Source organism: Podarcis bocagei, assembly GCF_964188305.1.
Source record: "Podarcis bocagei genome assembly, chromosome: 16".
NCBI classification, from domain to species: Eukaryota; Metazoa; Chordata; class Lepidosauria; order Squamata; family Lacertidae; genus Podarcis; species Podarcis bocagei.
The window spans coordinates 39,056,015-39,069,830 of record NC_138142.1 but is presented as its reverse complement, the minus strand read 5'-3'; the positions used below and the strand labels follow the sequence as shown (position 1 = coordinate 39,069,830).

The window sequence follows — 13,816 nt, the reverse complement described above, 5'->3', positions numbered from 1 at the left end:
GCAAAGATTTCCTCATCCTCGACTAAGGTCCGTTTGTCGAAAGCAGAGGGCAGTTGGCAGAACGCCAGCGCCTTTCCTTCCATTTCCACGGCCGTCATTGAAACCTGCAGTTTAGAAACTCCAAACGAGCTGAGCTGCTGAAAGGGTGAGCTATTAATTCATTAATTCATGATCATTAATTGGATTCCTTACCTACCCTTCACCTTAAGGTTCTAGGGTGGGTGCTGGCAGCATAAAACAACAAGAACAACAACACCAGTTTAATGCGAATTACGGTCCAAAAAAATAGGGTGAGATCTAAAATACCATATTTTTCGCTCTATAAGATGCACCAGACCACAAGATGCACCTAGTTTTTGGAGGAGGAAAACAAGAAAAAAAATATTATGAATCTCAGAAGCCAGAACAGCAAAAGGGATTGCTGCGCAATGAAAGCAGCAATCCCTCTTGCTGTTCTGGCTTCTGTGATAGCTGCGCAGCCTGCATTCACTCCATAACACACACACACACATTTCCCCTTACTTTTTAGGAGGGAAAAAGTGAGTCTTATAGAGCAAAAAATACGGTATATACAGATACATGTGGTGTCAAGGGCCAGGATAAAGAGGTGGGTCTTAATGACATGACAGAAACTACATTTTGAAGCTTCGGAATAGACCTCTGTGGGGAGGGAATTCTGCAGATTAGGGGTTGTCACTGGAGAAAGCCTTCTCTTTAGGGGCAGACATTGGTAATATGCCAGGCTTTGGGAAGGAGGCGCAAGACTCTGTGATCTGGAGACTAGTTGCAACAGCCCAGCCATCCTGCCTGGCTGAAGGGGTGGTCTATGCCACACCCACAGCAAGATTTCGCTTGCCTTGAAAATTCTCCCCTTCTCTCTGCTCTCTATAATATTGGCCCGGCTTTGTAATAAAATGACCCCTCCCCATGTTAGTCTGTTCTCTTTCCCTCAGATTTATTCCACAGGCATTTCTCATGCCTTGGGGACAGTTCCGCTTTTGCAACTGGAACAAAGAACTTTGGAGCAGGGGTGGACGGGTGGAGGAGGCTTGCTGCTCCAAAATAAAGTCTGAAAGCATTTTTGCGCAAACTCCAATCATCCAGGAGCAGAAATGAGTGAAACTGTTCCTGATGTTTTCAGCCCTAAGTGTGGGTCACCAAATTTCCACACTTATTTCCACACTGAAAAGCTCATCTACCCACATGTAGTTGTGATCCCTGAGAAACGTAGAAAATAACAGGATATATTTATCCAAAAGTCTTCAAACTTACACGCCCCTTTAAAAATTAGCTGATGAAGGTGAATACTTCGAAACAGGGCCCTGTCCTGTTTTCTGATCCATAATTGACTCCTGATTTCTGCTCACTGATTGAAACTCCATGTCGAAGCTGACTATGGGCTAACATGAACTTATTTCTACTCATCAACTCTTATCTCTAATTCTGTAACAAATTATTGTGTTATGCATATCTTTATGAGTTTGAGTTTGTAATCTCTGTTTGAGTTTGTAATCTCTATCTGAGTCTGTAACCCTTGTCAGAATACATACTTTTGAATGGATTAGTTTTTGTCACAATTGACTATTGATTTGCGAGTAGGGACCACACCCACTATTGAAACTTGCATTGGCCTCAGTGGTACCTCAGGTTACATACGCTTCAGGTTACAAACACTTCAGGTTACAGACTCCACTAACCCAGAAATAGTGCTTCAGGTTAAGAACTTTGCTTCAGGATAAGAACAGAAGTCATGCTCCGGTGGCGCGGCAGCAGCAGGAGGCCCCATTAGCTAAAGTGGTGCTTCAGGTTAAGAACAGTTTCAGGTTAAGAATGGACCTCCGGAAAGAATTAAGTACTTAACCTGAGGTACCACTGTATTTAATAACAAGAACTCCAACTTATTTAACATGAAAATTTATCTGCATTTTAGTGCAAATTTCTCCTGATATCCACATTCATATGGATATGTCCAACAGACTCATTTTTACAAAGTTGTTTCTTGTAATATAATGTATTTTTTTGCATGCAATAGTCACAGGTGTATTTATCTTTATGCACACTTCACAATAGTATATGCAATCTATTTGTATATACTGTACACTTGTTGGCTGGAGGACTTCGTTGCAAAATTCAGTGCCAGTTTAAAAGGATGTCTGTACTTCGGTTCACATATTTTTTCAGAAAGTGTAAACATGGTGTGTTTTCCTTGGATTGTGGACTGAATCAGGAAATTGGAATTGTTGACATTGCAGTTTTTGCTGGGATGCAAAGAGTACTTTGGTACTCTTTGGTGAGAGAACCTCAGCAGAGATTTATAGTCACAAAATATTCAGCAAAGTGTGGAGATAAAGGCTGCTAGACCCTTAAAATGTGCCCTTTAAAGTGAGTACCAGAGTTTCCCTCTTCCCCCAGCATAGAAAAAGACCACACATTTGGTAAGTTAAAAATAGTTTACTTACAAACTCTTCAAAGGTCAGGTTCATGTGGATTTCTGCCTGAGAGACTTTTTTTTGTAGGTGGTGAAGAGAGATACTCACAAAATAAACTTGATCTCTCCCACTCAGAAGAATGAAGGCGCTTGTGGTCATTCTGCTTTGTGTGATTGTCTTCCCAAAAGGTTTGGAGTGTGGTAAGTCTATGTATGTTCATAGGGTAAGAGGGGAGAACTAGCTACATAATGTTTTGTAAAGCTTTAATTGCCTCAATTTTCCTCCCTAAAACCACACTGACATTTCCTTCCCTTCTCTGCTTCTGAATCAACAAAAGGGCGACACTACCTTATGTTTCAAGACCACTCTCTCACAGACAGCTGCCTTCCAAAAGGACGAAAACATATTTCCTTCTCCACCCCAGTTCCCTTTTTCTTTCTCTCTCTCTCTTTCTCACACATATGCAAGACATAGAATGCCTCCATCAGTGTCAAAGTTTATTGACCAAAGTTCTTGCAACCCTTCCTCCCAGTTTTGTAGCAATTTCTTAAACATTTCAGCAAAAAAAAAACTCGCTTGCACATTTCCCCCCAAGTTTCTTTTTTTCTTTTAACTTTTATTGATAAATGCAATACTTACAAACACAAACCAAAACACTAAACACTCTTATTATACATAGATACATACATCTCTCAACTTGGATTACAAAAAAGAAAACAAACATACAAACTAAACATACAGACATAAATTTTGACTTCCCTCACCCTATATGTGGCTTCCTTTGTTTGTTTTCTTCTTTTCGCTGCGTTATCCATATTATTTTTGACTATCTCATCTTATACCCATTTCTTCTTAATTTTTTACTCTATAAGTTGCATTCATTGCATATTGATATATTAATACCAGAACAATGTTTTTTTGATGTATTCCTTCATGCAAGTCCACTCCTCTATCAGTTTTTGGTCTGACTGGCCTCTTACCACTGCTGTAAGTCTTGCTGATTCTGTATATTCACAAAATCTTATTTGCTATTCTCTTATTGAGGGAGTTTTTTCTCCCTTCCAATTTTTTGCTATAATCATTCTGGCCGTAGCGGTTGCAAATAAGAAAACCTTTTTTCCTAGTGGCAGGCATGTCAGTCGATATACCGTATTTTTCGCTCTATAACACACACCCGACCATAACATGCACATAGTTTTTAGAGGAGGAAAATCCGTAGGCATGCCACCCGTAGGCATTGCCTCCATAACACGCACAGACATTTCCCCTTACTTTCTAGGAGGAAAAAAGTGAGTGTTATGGTGCAAAAAATACGGTAATTCCCAAGTTTCCCCAGACATTTCGAAAGGCTGCTGAGATCTCCTCCCTCGCCACAAGACAATATCACCAATGCAACTATCTGTAAACAAAGATAAACTTCCAGACAAATGGCCAAAGTAGTTTCTCTTTCAAATAGGTTTTATCTTAAACAATTGCAAATGCATTGAGTAAAGAGCTCACTTGTAATATATCAGTGGCTCAGTGCTCATTTATTTTCTTTTGGAAGAAAACTTATCACTTGTGTCAATTGCAGTAGCCATTGTATCACCACACTCCTGCTCATTGTTTTATTGAAATTTCCGCCGTGCAAAGTCTGGGATTTTCCATCCGTGTGGCTCTATATAGGGAGATTTTAAAAAAGCCTCAAATCGATTTACAATCAAGGTAAGAAATAAAATAATAATATAAATAGAAAGGAGATTTAACAGTGTCGCATAACGTCATTGGTGCTACCCAACTGCCTAGAAAAACAGAAAAATGATTTTGCCTGGTACTGAAATGATGACGAAATTGGCGCCAGTCAAATTGCCAGGGAAAACATTCCCTTAACAGCATGGCTACTACAGGGAAGACCCTGTTCTCTCACAGCCAACCCCTGGACCTCCCTTGAAGGTAGGACACAGATCCTCAGATGGTTTTAAGGGGGAAAGCGGTTCTTTAGCCACAGCAGTCCCAGTGTCTGGTCCTCCTCTTCATCAGGCATCCTAAATTGAGGCGGTGTTTGGCAGCTGGGTGGGAATGTGGTGCAGGATTATGAGAATTTATCATGGTGATGGCATGAAATAAGACCGCCCAGAAGACTTTACAGTAACACCTCTGGTTGCGAACGGGATCTGTTCCGGAGGCCCATTTGCAACCTGAACAGAACGCAACCTGTGTCTGTGCATGCACGGGTCATGATTTGCCGCTTCTGCGCATGCGCGTGACGTCATTTTGCATGTCTGCGCATGCGTGAGCGGCGAAACCCGGAAGTAACCTGTTCCATTACCTCTGGGTCACCGTGGGACGCAACCTGAAAATGCGCAGCCTGAAGCTATCGTAACAGGAGGTATGACTGTAGATCGAGAGGTCCACAAAACACCTTCCCACCCCTTTCCCCAATAAATGCACTCCACCTTTCCTCTCCTGAGTCTAATAAGGAGCCCCTTCTGCGCAGACACGGACGGTTGCATCGCCTCCTTGAAAAGAGACATCCTCAAGCTGATGGTCAAATGGGAAGATGCCAGCTGCCTCCAGAACCAGCAGGGCCTGGTCCCAAACCTCCTCCAGACCCTCCCTCGGAGCTGCAAGGAAATCAAAACGGCTCTGGAAGGAGCCCCAGGTAGGTAAGCCAGAAGGAGATGCACCAGATCAGGGGCTCTTCGTAGGCATCTCAAGGGGGTTCGACCAAATGGACCTTTAGGTCCCTTCCGACTCTACAATTCTCTGATTCTGTGCTCACTGCTGTGTCAGGGAATGGTCTGAAAATGAGAACCGGGGAATGCATTCTATTGCAGACCAGCTTCTCTCTGATGGAGAGCTGTAGGGGGAAGAGTCGCCCCCCCCTCCGCCCATAACCTGTTCATAAACAGAGAGAGACAGGAGCTGAACAGCTTAGGGAGGAGCTACCTAGTTACGAGATAATGACAAGGGAGCCAGAAGGGAGGGTGCAGCTAGCTGAGACGTCACTTGAGAGTGTGGGGGACACCACCCTCACCGTGGACTCAGAGGTCCAAACGTATCAGGGAGCAAAAGAGGCAGAGGGAGGGATGAACTTAATTGTTGTGGAGGTCGGAGGGAGGATTTAGAGTAGCCAGCTACCCTCCTTGTGAAGAGCTGTATATTTGTGCTTGTGACATGATGCTGTAATAAAAGGACCATAAATATATCAAATGCTCATAAATTCTTATCTGTGGAGCTACCGAAGGGAGGGGAGGAATCTCTACATGGCAAGGATTGCAAAATGTGATCAGAGTCAATGCCGCCAACAGAGAGAGGGTCATAACGATAGCCTGTTTGGCTCATTGGCAGATGGGTTGTATTTCCTGAGCACGGAGGACGGTGAGATCTACCAAACCTTCTGCGACATGTCCACCAACGGAGGCGGCTGGACGCTGGTGGCCAGCATCCACGAGAACAACATTTATGGGAAGTGCACCCTGGGAGACCGCTGGTCTAGTCAACAAGGGAACACTGCCAATTACCCAAGTGGAGAAGGCAACTGGTCCAATAACAACACCTTTGGGACGGCTGTGGGCTCAACATGTGATGACTATAAGGTGAGGCTCTGTTACCTTTCTTGAGCTTCTTGAGGATGCGGGTGGCGCTGTGGTCTAAACCACTGAGCCTCTTGGGCTTGCTGATCAGAAGGTCGGCGGTTTGAATCCCTGCGACGGGGTGAGCGGCTGTTGCTCTGTCCGAACTAGCAGTTTGGAAGCACACAGTGCAAGCAGATAAATAGGTACCGCTGTGGCTGGAAGGTAAACAGCATTTCCATGTGCTCTGGTTTCCTTCACGGTGTTCTGTTGTGCCAGAAGCAGCTTAGTCACGCTGGCTAGCTCAGTTGGGGGGGGGCTTGTGGACAGGTCAAATGACCTCCGCTGGCCGCTTCCAGCCCATGGGCCTTAGGTTGCTGACCCCTGCCCTACGACTTCCTGCCTAACTTTTCATTCCACTTTGGTTGCGTTATGGAGTCGTCCCTCTAGATGGCAGCAGTGTGTTAACCTTGTGGAAGCATCACAGAACAACTACCATATTTTTCGCTCTATAAGACACACGTTTTCCCCTCCCAAAATTAAGGGGAAATGTGTGTGCGTCTTATGGATCAAATGCAGGTTCCATGGCTTCAGCGAAAGCAACACAAAAGCCTCCATTTCTCCTGCTGCTTCGCTGAAGGGGCGCTGTGCAGAGAGGGAGAGAATTCCCCCCCCTTGTTCTCCCCCTCTAAAACTAGGTGTGTCTTATGGTTGGGTGCGTCCTATAGAGCGAAAAATACGGTATTAAAGCAGAGTCTTGTGCGAATGGTCCATTATGAATCCACCACGGAGGCACTCTGATTGCAGAATAAGGCCCGGACTAAATATATAGGTGTTTTTCCCTACCCTCTTCTGATATTTTACAGAATCCTGGCTACTCTGACCTCCAAGCACGGGATATGGCCATCTGGCATGTCCCAAACAACACCCCCATGAGGGAATGGCGTGACTCTGCCTTTTTGAGGTATCACACCGAGACCGGATTCTTGTCTGTAGAAGGAGGGAACCTTCATGGGCTTTATCAGGTAACTGATGTGGCTGAATGGACAGTCAATATTTGGTGCCTCAGTTAGCCTGGACCTCTCAAAAGGATGTGGCGGTGTGTGTTTGAGAGCAGATTTCTAAATACCTGAAGACCTCAGATGTAGATCTCAGAGGTCCAGGTTCCCATCCTGTCACAACTTCACTCTGCCCTCTGTTATGACTTTCTTAGGGAAAACATGGAAAAGGGACGCTCGCCCCGCCCCATGGCCCAACCCTTGGGTGTACAGCATGGGTGTCGGAGCAGCTAGCTTCACCTCTGTCTGGAGGCTTTAGATGCTTCTGAATGCAAGTTGTTGGAAACTGGATGTAATGGGAATTGGGGTTGCTCGTGCGTAAAGGATGCTGAAGCTCTAGGCAACGTTGCCTGGCTAAACCTTTCCCTGGCTGGACAGCCCTTTCTCCATGGCTGTGTCAGTCACTGGCAGAATCCGTCAGTGGGCGTTTCCTGAACTTCCTCCAACATAAAAATTCCTTGACGCCCAGTCTCCGCCTAGCCTCCCTGCGCGGAAGCTTTCTGCGCAGAGTAGGCGTAGCCAGCGGAGGTCCTGGACTCTCCCTGCTGGTCTCTGTGGAAGTGTCTTGGAGTCCTCTCTCCGAAGTCCTTCCCTGATTCCCTTCCTCCCCGGTGTCACACTGATTACCTTCCCCAAAGGGAGTGTTCTCTCTCCCCCTACTGGTCCCTTCTCCTGCATGGTCGGGGAGCCTTACCTCCACTCTTGGCTCCGATGGCAGTTCCCTGACACTGGAGGAGTGGAGAATATCTCTTGTGCCCAGGCCCTCCTTGAGGGTTTCCCATTGGTGCACCGGGTTGACCACTGAGAGAAGAGAATTCTGGACTAGATGGGACACTTCTCTGACCCAGCAGGCTTTTCTTATGTCCTTAAATGTGATCAAATTAATAAGTAAATAAGGAAGGACACAGGGAGGATGATGCAATTACAGTGGTACCTCGGGTTACATATGCTTCAGGTTACATACACTTCATACACTTCAACGAAGAAATAGTGCTTCAGGTTAAGAACTTTGCTTCAGGATGAGAACAGAAATTGTGCTCCAGCGGCACAGCGGCAGCAGGAGGCCCCATTAGCTAAAGTGGTGCCTCAGATTAAGAACAGTTTCAGGTTAAGAACGGACCTCTGGAACGAATTAAGTACTTAACCCGAGGTACCGCTGTATATTCTTTTTAAACAAATTTGATGCTCAGGCTTGTATGCTTCTAAGTTGAACAGGCCAAGGTGTCTCTCTCTCTCTCTCTCTCTCTCTCTCTCTCTCTCTCTCTCTCTCTCTCTCTCTCTCTCTCTGGTTTATTTCCCATTTGTTCTTCTTTCCAGCAATACCCAGTCAAGTTTGGGCTTGGCAGCTGCCCAGCTAATAATGGCCCCATCGTCCCTGTCGTCTACGACACCGGAAATGCGCAGCAGACGGCGTTCTATTACTCTCCAAATTCCAGAGGCAAGTCCATTCCAGTCTGAAGATACACCCACATGGATTTTCCTCACAGGATTCTGGGAAATTTAGTTTGTTAAGGGAATTGTAGCTCGGGGGGGGGTGTAAGTTAGAACCCCCAGGATTCTTTGGGGGGCGGAGCTGTGTGCTTTAAAGGTACGTTGAATGTGCATCATCTCTTTTATATATGTGTTGTGGATGTGAGCTTTGTCCCCATGCCTTTTGAAGAAGATTAGACAAATTCACGGAGGAGGCGAAAGCTGTCAATTGCTCTTAGCCACCAAGACTGTGTTCTCCCTCCCTGTCTCTCTGTCTTTCCAGGTGAATTTGTTGCTGGCTATATACAGTTCCGGGTCTTTAACAACGAGAAAGCTGCGGTGGCGCTCTGTGCTGGGATCAAAGCCACTGGCTGTAACACAGAAACGGTGAGTTGTAAGTTGGTGGAAAGAGAGCCAGGACTCAGCTACATGGTTGTTGTTTAGTCGTTTAGTCGTGTCCAGCTCTTCGTGACCCCCTGGACCAGAGCACGCCAGGCACTCCTGTCTTCCGCTGCCTCCCGCAGTTTGGCCAAACTCATGTTTGTGGCTTTGAGAACACTGTCCAACCATCTCATCCTCTGTCGTCCCCTTCTCCTTGCACCCTCCATCTTTCCCAACATCAGGGTCTTTTCCAGGGAGTCTTCTCTTCTCATGAGGTGGCCAAAGTCTTGGAGCCTCAGCTTCAGGATCTGTCCTTCCAATGAGCACTCAGGGCTGATTTCCTTAAGAATGGAGAGGTTTGATCTTCTTGCAATCCATGGGACTCTCAGGAGTCTCCTCCAGCACCATAATTCAAAAGCAGCTATATTAGCAAAGAAGAAAAGAACTGAATGCTTTTTAAACATGCAACACCAGATGGCGGAAGAGAGAAGGAATGGTTTAAAACGAGATTTCCCCAGTGGCGGAGCCAGCTGCTCAGGCACCTGGAGGGGTGGGGGGGGTGGAGGAGCTGTCCAGGGGGGGCCATTGGCGTCCATTGGGGATGATCGGCACTGCGATCATTGGCCATTGGGGGCTATTGGCACGGCAATCGGCGCCCATTGGGGGCGATTAGTGCCCAGGGGTCCAGGGTGGCGATCCGCTCAGGGGGGATTTTGTCACCCCTTTGAGGGATGACACCCAGGGTGGGCTGCCCCCACCTACCTACAACCCTGTGTTTCCCCTTGGATTTTTTCTCCTTTTATTTAAAACAGTTTAATTTCTGACTTACCGTACTTTTCCGTGTATAAGACTAGGTTTTTTAAAATTAAAAATTATGCCCACCACCTGTCCTCTTGACCCGTGCCCGTCATGGCTGATTAGAGCGTGTCCAGACGAGGTGCGGGGCCCCCTGGGGGATATCATCAATTTGTCCCTTGGCACCGGGATATTCCCAGGGGAACTGAAGGAGGCGGTGGTGCGTCCGCTCTTAAAGAAAACATCATTAGATCCCTCAGATCTATCCAATTACCGCCCGGTCTCGAATCTTCCATTCCTGGGTAAGGTGATTGAGAGAGCGGTTGCTGAACAGCTTGGTAGGTTTCTGGATGAAACATCTGCTCTGGACCCATTCCAGTCCGGCTTCCGCGCTGGTCATGGGACCGAGACGGCTCTGGTCGCCCTAACAGATGATCTCCGCAGGCAGCTGGATCGAGGCGGGTCAGGGCTGCTGATTCTTCTAGATCTGTCAGCAGCCTTTGACATGGTCGATCACGAACTCCTGGACCACCGCCTTGCCGACGTGGGGATCCAGGGCACAGTCCTTCAATGGCTGCGCTCGTTTCTCTCTGGTCGGGGACAGAGGGTGGCGCTTGGGGGGGAATTGTCATCACGCCACTCCTTGGTGTGTGGAGTGCCTCAGGGTGCAATTCTCTCCCCGATGCTTTTTAACATCTTTATGCGCCCCCTCGCCCAGCTTGTCCGGAGTTTTGGGCTGGGTTGCCATCAGTATGCTGATGACACCCAACTCTATCTGTTGATGGATGGCCATCCTGACTCGGCCCCAGACACACTGACCAGATGTCTGGAAGCTGTGGCTGGATGGTTACGTGGGAGCCGGTTGAAGTTAAATCCTTCGAAGACAGAGGTCCTCTGGCTGGGGCGGGACAATATGGGATCGAGGGGGCAACTCCCATCTCTTGCGGGGGTGCAATTAGTGCCAGCACCGGCCGTTAAGAGTTTGGGTGTAATCTTCGATACCTCCCTTTCTATGGAGTCGCAGATTACAGCTATAACAAAGGCGGCATTTTTTCATCTCCGCCAAGCTAAGCAGTTGGCCCCTTATCTCTCTCGTCCTGACCTAGCCACGGTGATCCATGCGTCGGTCACCTCCAGACTGGATTATTGTAACTCGCTCTACGTGGGGCTGCCCTTGAGACTGACCCAGAAACTCCAGCGGGTGCAGAATGCCGCGGCGAGACTCCTTATGGGGTCTTCGCTGCGAGACCACATTCATCCGGTATTATACCAGCTGCACTGGCTCCCGGTGGAGTACAGGATCAGGTTTAAGGTGCTGGTTTTAACCTTTAAAGCCCTATACGGCCTAGGACCCTCGTACCTACGGGACCGCCTCTCCTGGTATGCCCCACAGAGAAACCTACGGTCTGCAAATAATAACATCCTCAAGGTCCCAGGCCTCAGAGAGGTTAGGCTGGCCTCAACTAGAGCCAGGGCCTTCTCGGCTGCAGCTCCAACCTGGTGGAATGCTCTGTCAAAAGAGACTAGGGCCCTGCGGGACCTGACATCTTTCCGCAGGGCCTGCAAGACAGAGTTGTTCCGCCAGGCCTTTGGTCAGGGCGCAGCCTGACTCCCTCCTCTGGCAACCTGCACATAATTCTGCTTAATTGGTTGCCATCAATTTGATTTAATTAATTTTTATAATGAAATATTTTTAGATTGTGTGATTATTATTTGATTGTTGTTAGCCGCCCTGAGCCCGGCTGTGGCTGGGGAGGGCGGGATATAAATAAAATTTATTATTATTATTATTATTATTATGTTGATAATTGTGGGTCGTCTTATACACGGATACAATCTTCCCCCATTTTCTCAATTTGGAGTCCCAAAAATAGGGGGTGGGGCGTCTTATACTTGGGGGCATGTTATAAACGGAAAAATGTAGTACAGTGGTACCTCAGGTTAAGTACTTAATTCGTTCTGGAGGTCCGTTCTTAACCTGAAACTGTTCTTAACTGGAAGTACCACTTTAGCTAATGGGGCCTCCTGCTGCCACCGCACGATTTCTGTTCTCATCCTAAAGCAAAGTTCTTAACCCGAGGTACTATTTCTGGGTTAGCGGAGACTGTAACCTGAAGTGTCTGTAACCTGAAGCATTTGTAACCCCAGGTACCACTGTATTTATAGTGGTTTCCCCACTGTGTTTAGATCCACTCCCGGGGTGGCATAGTGGTTAGAGTGTCGGACTAGGACCTGGGAGACAGGGGTTCAAATCCTTGCTCTGAGGATCACTGGGTTTGACCTTTTTGGGTGGGGGGTAGTTGCTGCCTCTCAGACTAACCTACCTCACAGGGTTGTTGCGGGGATTAAATGGGGGGGGGGAAGGAAACCACGTATTCCACCTTGCAGGAAAAAAAGGTGTGCTAAATACCGTATTTTTTGCTCTATAAGACTCTCTTTTTCCCTCCTAAAAAGTAAGGGGAAATGTGTGTGCATCTTATGGAGCGGATGCAGGCTGTGCAGCTATCCCAGAAGCCACAACAGCAAGAGGGATTGCTGCTTTCACTGTGCAGTGATCCCTCTTGCTGTTCTGGCTTCTGAGATTCATAATATTTTTTTTCTTGTTTCCTCCTCCCAAAACTAGGTGCGTCTTGTGGTCTGGTGCGTCTTATAGAGCGGAAAATGCGGTAAATAATAATAAAAGAGGCAGGATAAGTTTGGGAGCTGTATTGTCCCGCCAGCGATGTCCAATATGATGCAGGCCACTCCCAATTCCGAGCTAGACTCTCCCAAATTTTCTTTCCCCAGTTCTGTGTCGGTGGAGGAGGGTACTTTCCAGAATCAAGCCGGCAGTGCGGCGACTACACGGCCTTCGACTGGGAAGGCTACGGAACCCACACTGGCTGGAGTGTTTCAAAACAGTTGCTGGAGTCTGCGATGCTGATCTTTTACCGCTGAGTCTAAGACCGCTGCCGATTCTCTGAGCACCAGAGCTTTGGGCTGGAGAACGAGGACGTTTCCCCCCAGCTAAATCTCATCTCATGTCAACAAGGCTAATACAACCATCTGGTTCATACGAATCTTAGTCTTTCTTGCATCATCCCATCAAAAGCAACGCGCCACTGCCCACGAATTCTAGTTTCGTCTCTTCGTGGTTGCATTCTGACCAAGCTGTCTGCTTATGACGTTGTGGGGGAACGGAATGAATATCGCTGTTTTGGGGGAAGGGAAGGCATTTGTGACAAGGGGGCGGAAATTCAGATCAGCTTGCATTTGAGTTGCAAAGCTGTTTCATTAGCCCTTTCCGAAATACTATGCGAAGCAGAACCGCCCTTCCAAATTGGCACCTTCTCGAATTCTGTGGTGCAGTTCTCCATTCAAACAAAAATGGTATATCAGGAGAAACTAAAGAAGTATATATTTGTAATGCATTCTGCGAGGGTGGTTCTTTGCCAAAGAGTGTACATTAGGCACAACTGCATGCAAAAAAAAATAATTGTCTTTGTCAGGATGATATGTGGGTGCTAGCCGAGATAACAACCCGGGATTTCAGCCAGCTGTTACAAGATTTATTAAGTCCAAAAACTATGTACAGTACGGAGCTCTTAAAAGCATGTCTTCCTCAGTTGCTATCAGTTGCCGGAAGTGGCTTGTGCCTTTTCCTTTTCCAGCATAGAAACTTCCTGAGCCCCCCCCCCTTCCTCCTCTCCTTACGTAAAAACCAAAGCGTTGGAGGCTGTTTCTTTCTCTCTGTTTCTGTGTTTCCTGACATCCCCTCCTACTCCCCTCTCTCTCTGATAAAGTGCAGCTGCTCATTAAAGGATCTGGCTCCCTGTACATTCCTCTCTCTCTCCCCTTCTCAGCCAACAGATCCCTGACAGTATGGATTATTATCACTATGAACTTTATTAACTACCTTTCACCAGGAGGCCCCAGGGTAGGTAACCACACTTTAAAATTCAGAATCAAAACAGTTAAAACATATTGAATTCGCATTAGCTTTGGTCATCCTTGTTTAAAACAAAAGCTGGTCTGTCATCCACTCAAAGCTCCTCCTCTTTAGTTTGTAGAATTAAGGGTAACTCAAGACTGATGATCTTTTTGAAGATTTACTGTGGGCTTGAAAATCCCTTCCTAATCAGATTTTTTA

The 13,816-nt window shown here is 46.9% G+C and overlaps 1 protein-coding gene and 1 pseudogene across 6 annotated transcripts in view; one reads left to right on the top strand and one right to left on the bottom strand.

Annotated features, from left to right (window-relative positions):
• The window catches only part of LOC308575098 (heat shock 70 kDa protein 1B pseudogene), a 264,638-nt pseudogene that overhangs the window by 67,835 nt on the left and 182,987 nt on the right, over positions 1-13,816 (bottom strand). The gene's annotated exons all lie outside the window — the stretch shown is intronic.
• LOC308575189 (intelectin-1-like) lies at positions 18-12,742 on the top strand. 5 transcript variants are annotated; one of them, XM_081173776.1, is made up of 8 exons: positions 19-145; positions 2,517-2,617; positions 4,906-5,070; positions 5,760-6,007; positions 6,850-7,008; positions 8,359-8,479; positions 8,795-8,898; positions 12,475-12,742. In XM_081173776.1, exons 2-8 carry the CDS (start codon positions 2,569-2,571, stop codon positions 12,622-12,624), a joined length of 996 nt encoding a protein of 331 aa, XP_081029902.1. In that variant the 5' UTR covers positions 19-145; positions 2,517-2,568; the 3' UTR covers positions 12,625-12,742. The 5 variants fall into 5 exon arrangements, with proteins under 5 accessions (XP_081029904.1, XP_081029902.1, XP_081029900.1 ...); XM_081173774.1 differs by having other exon boundaries at positions 20-145; positions 2,517-2,629; XM_081173777.1 differs by lacking the exon at positions 19-145 and adding an exon at positions 2,311-2,435.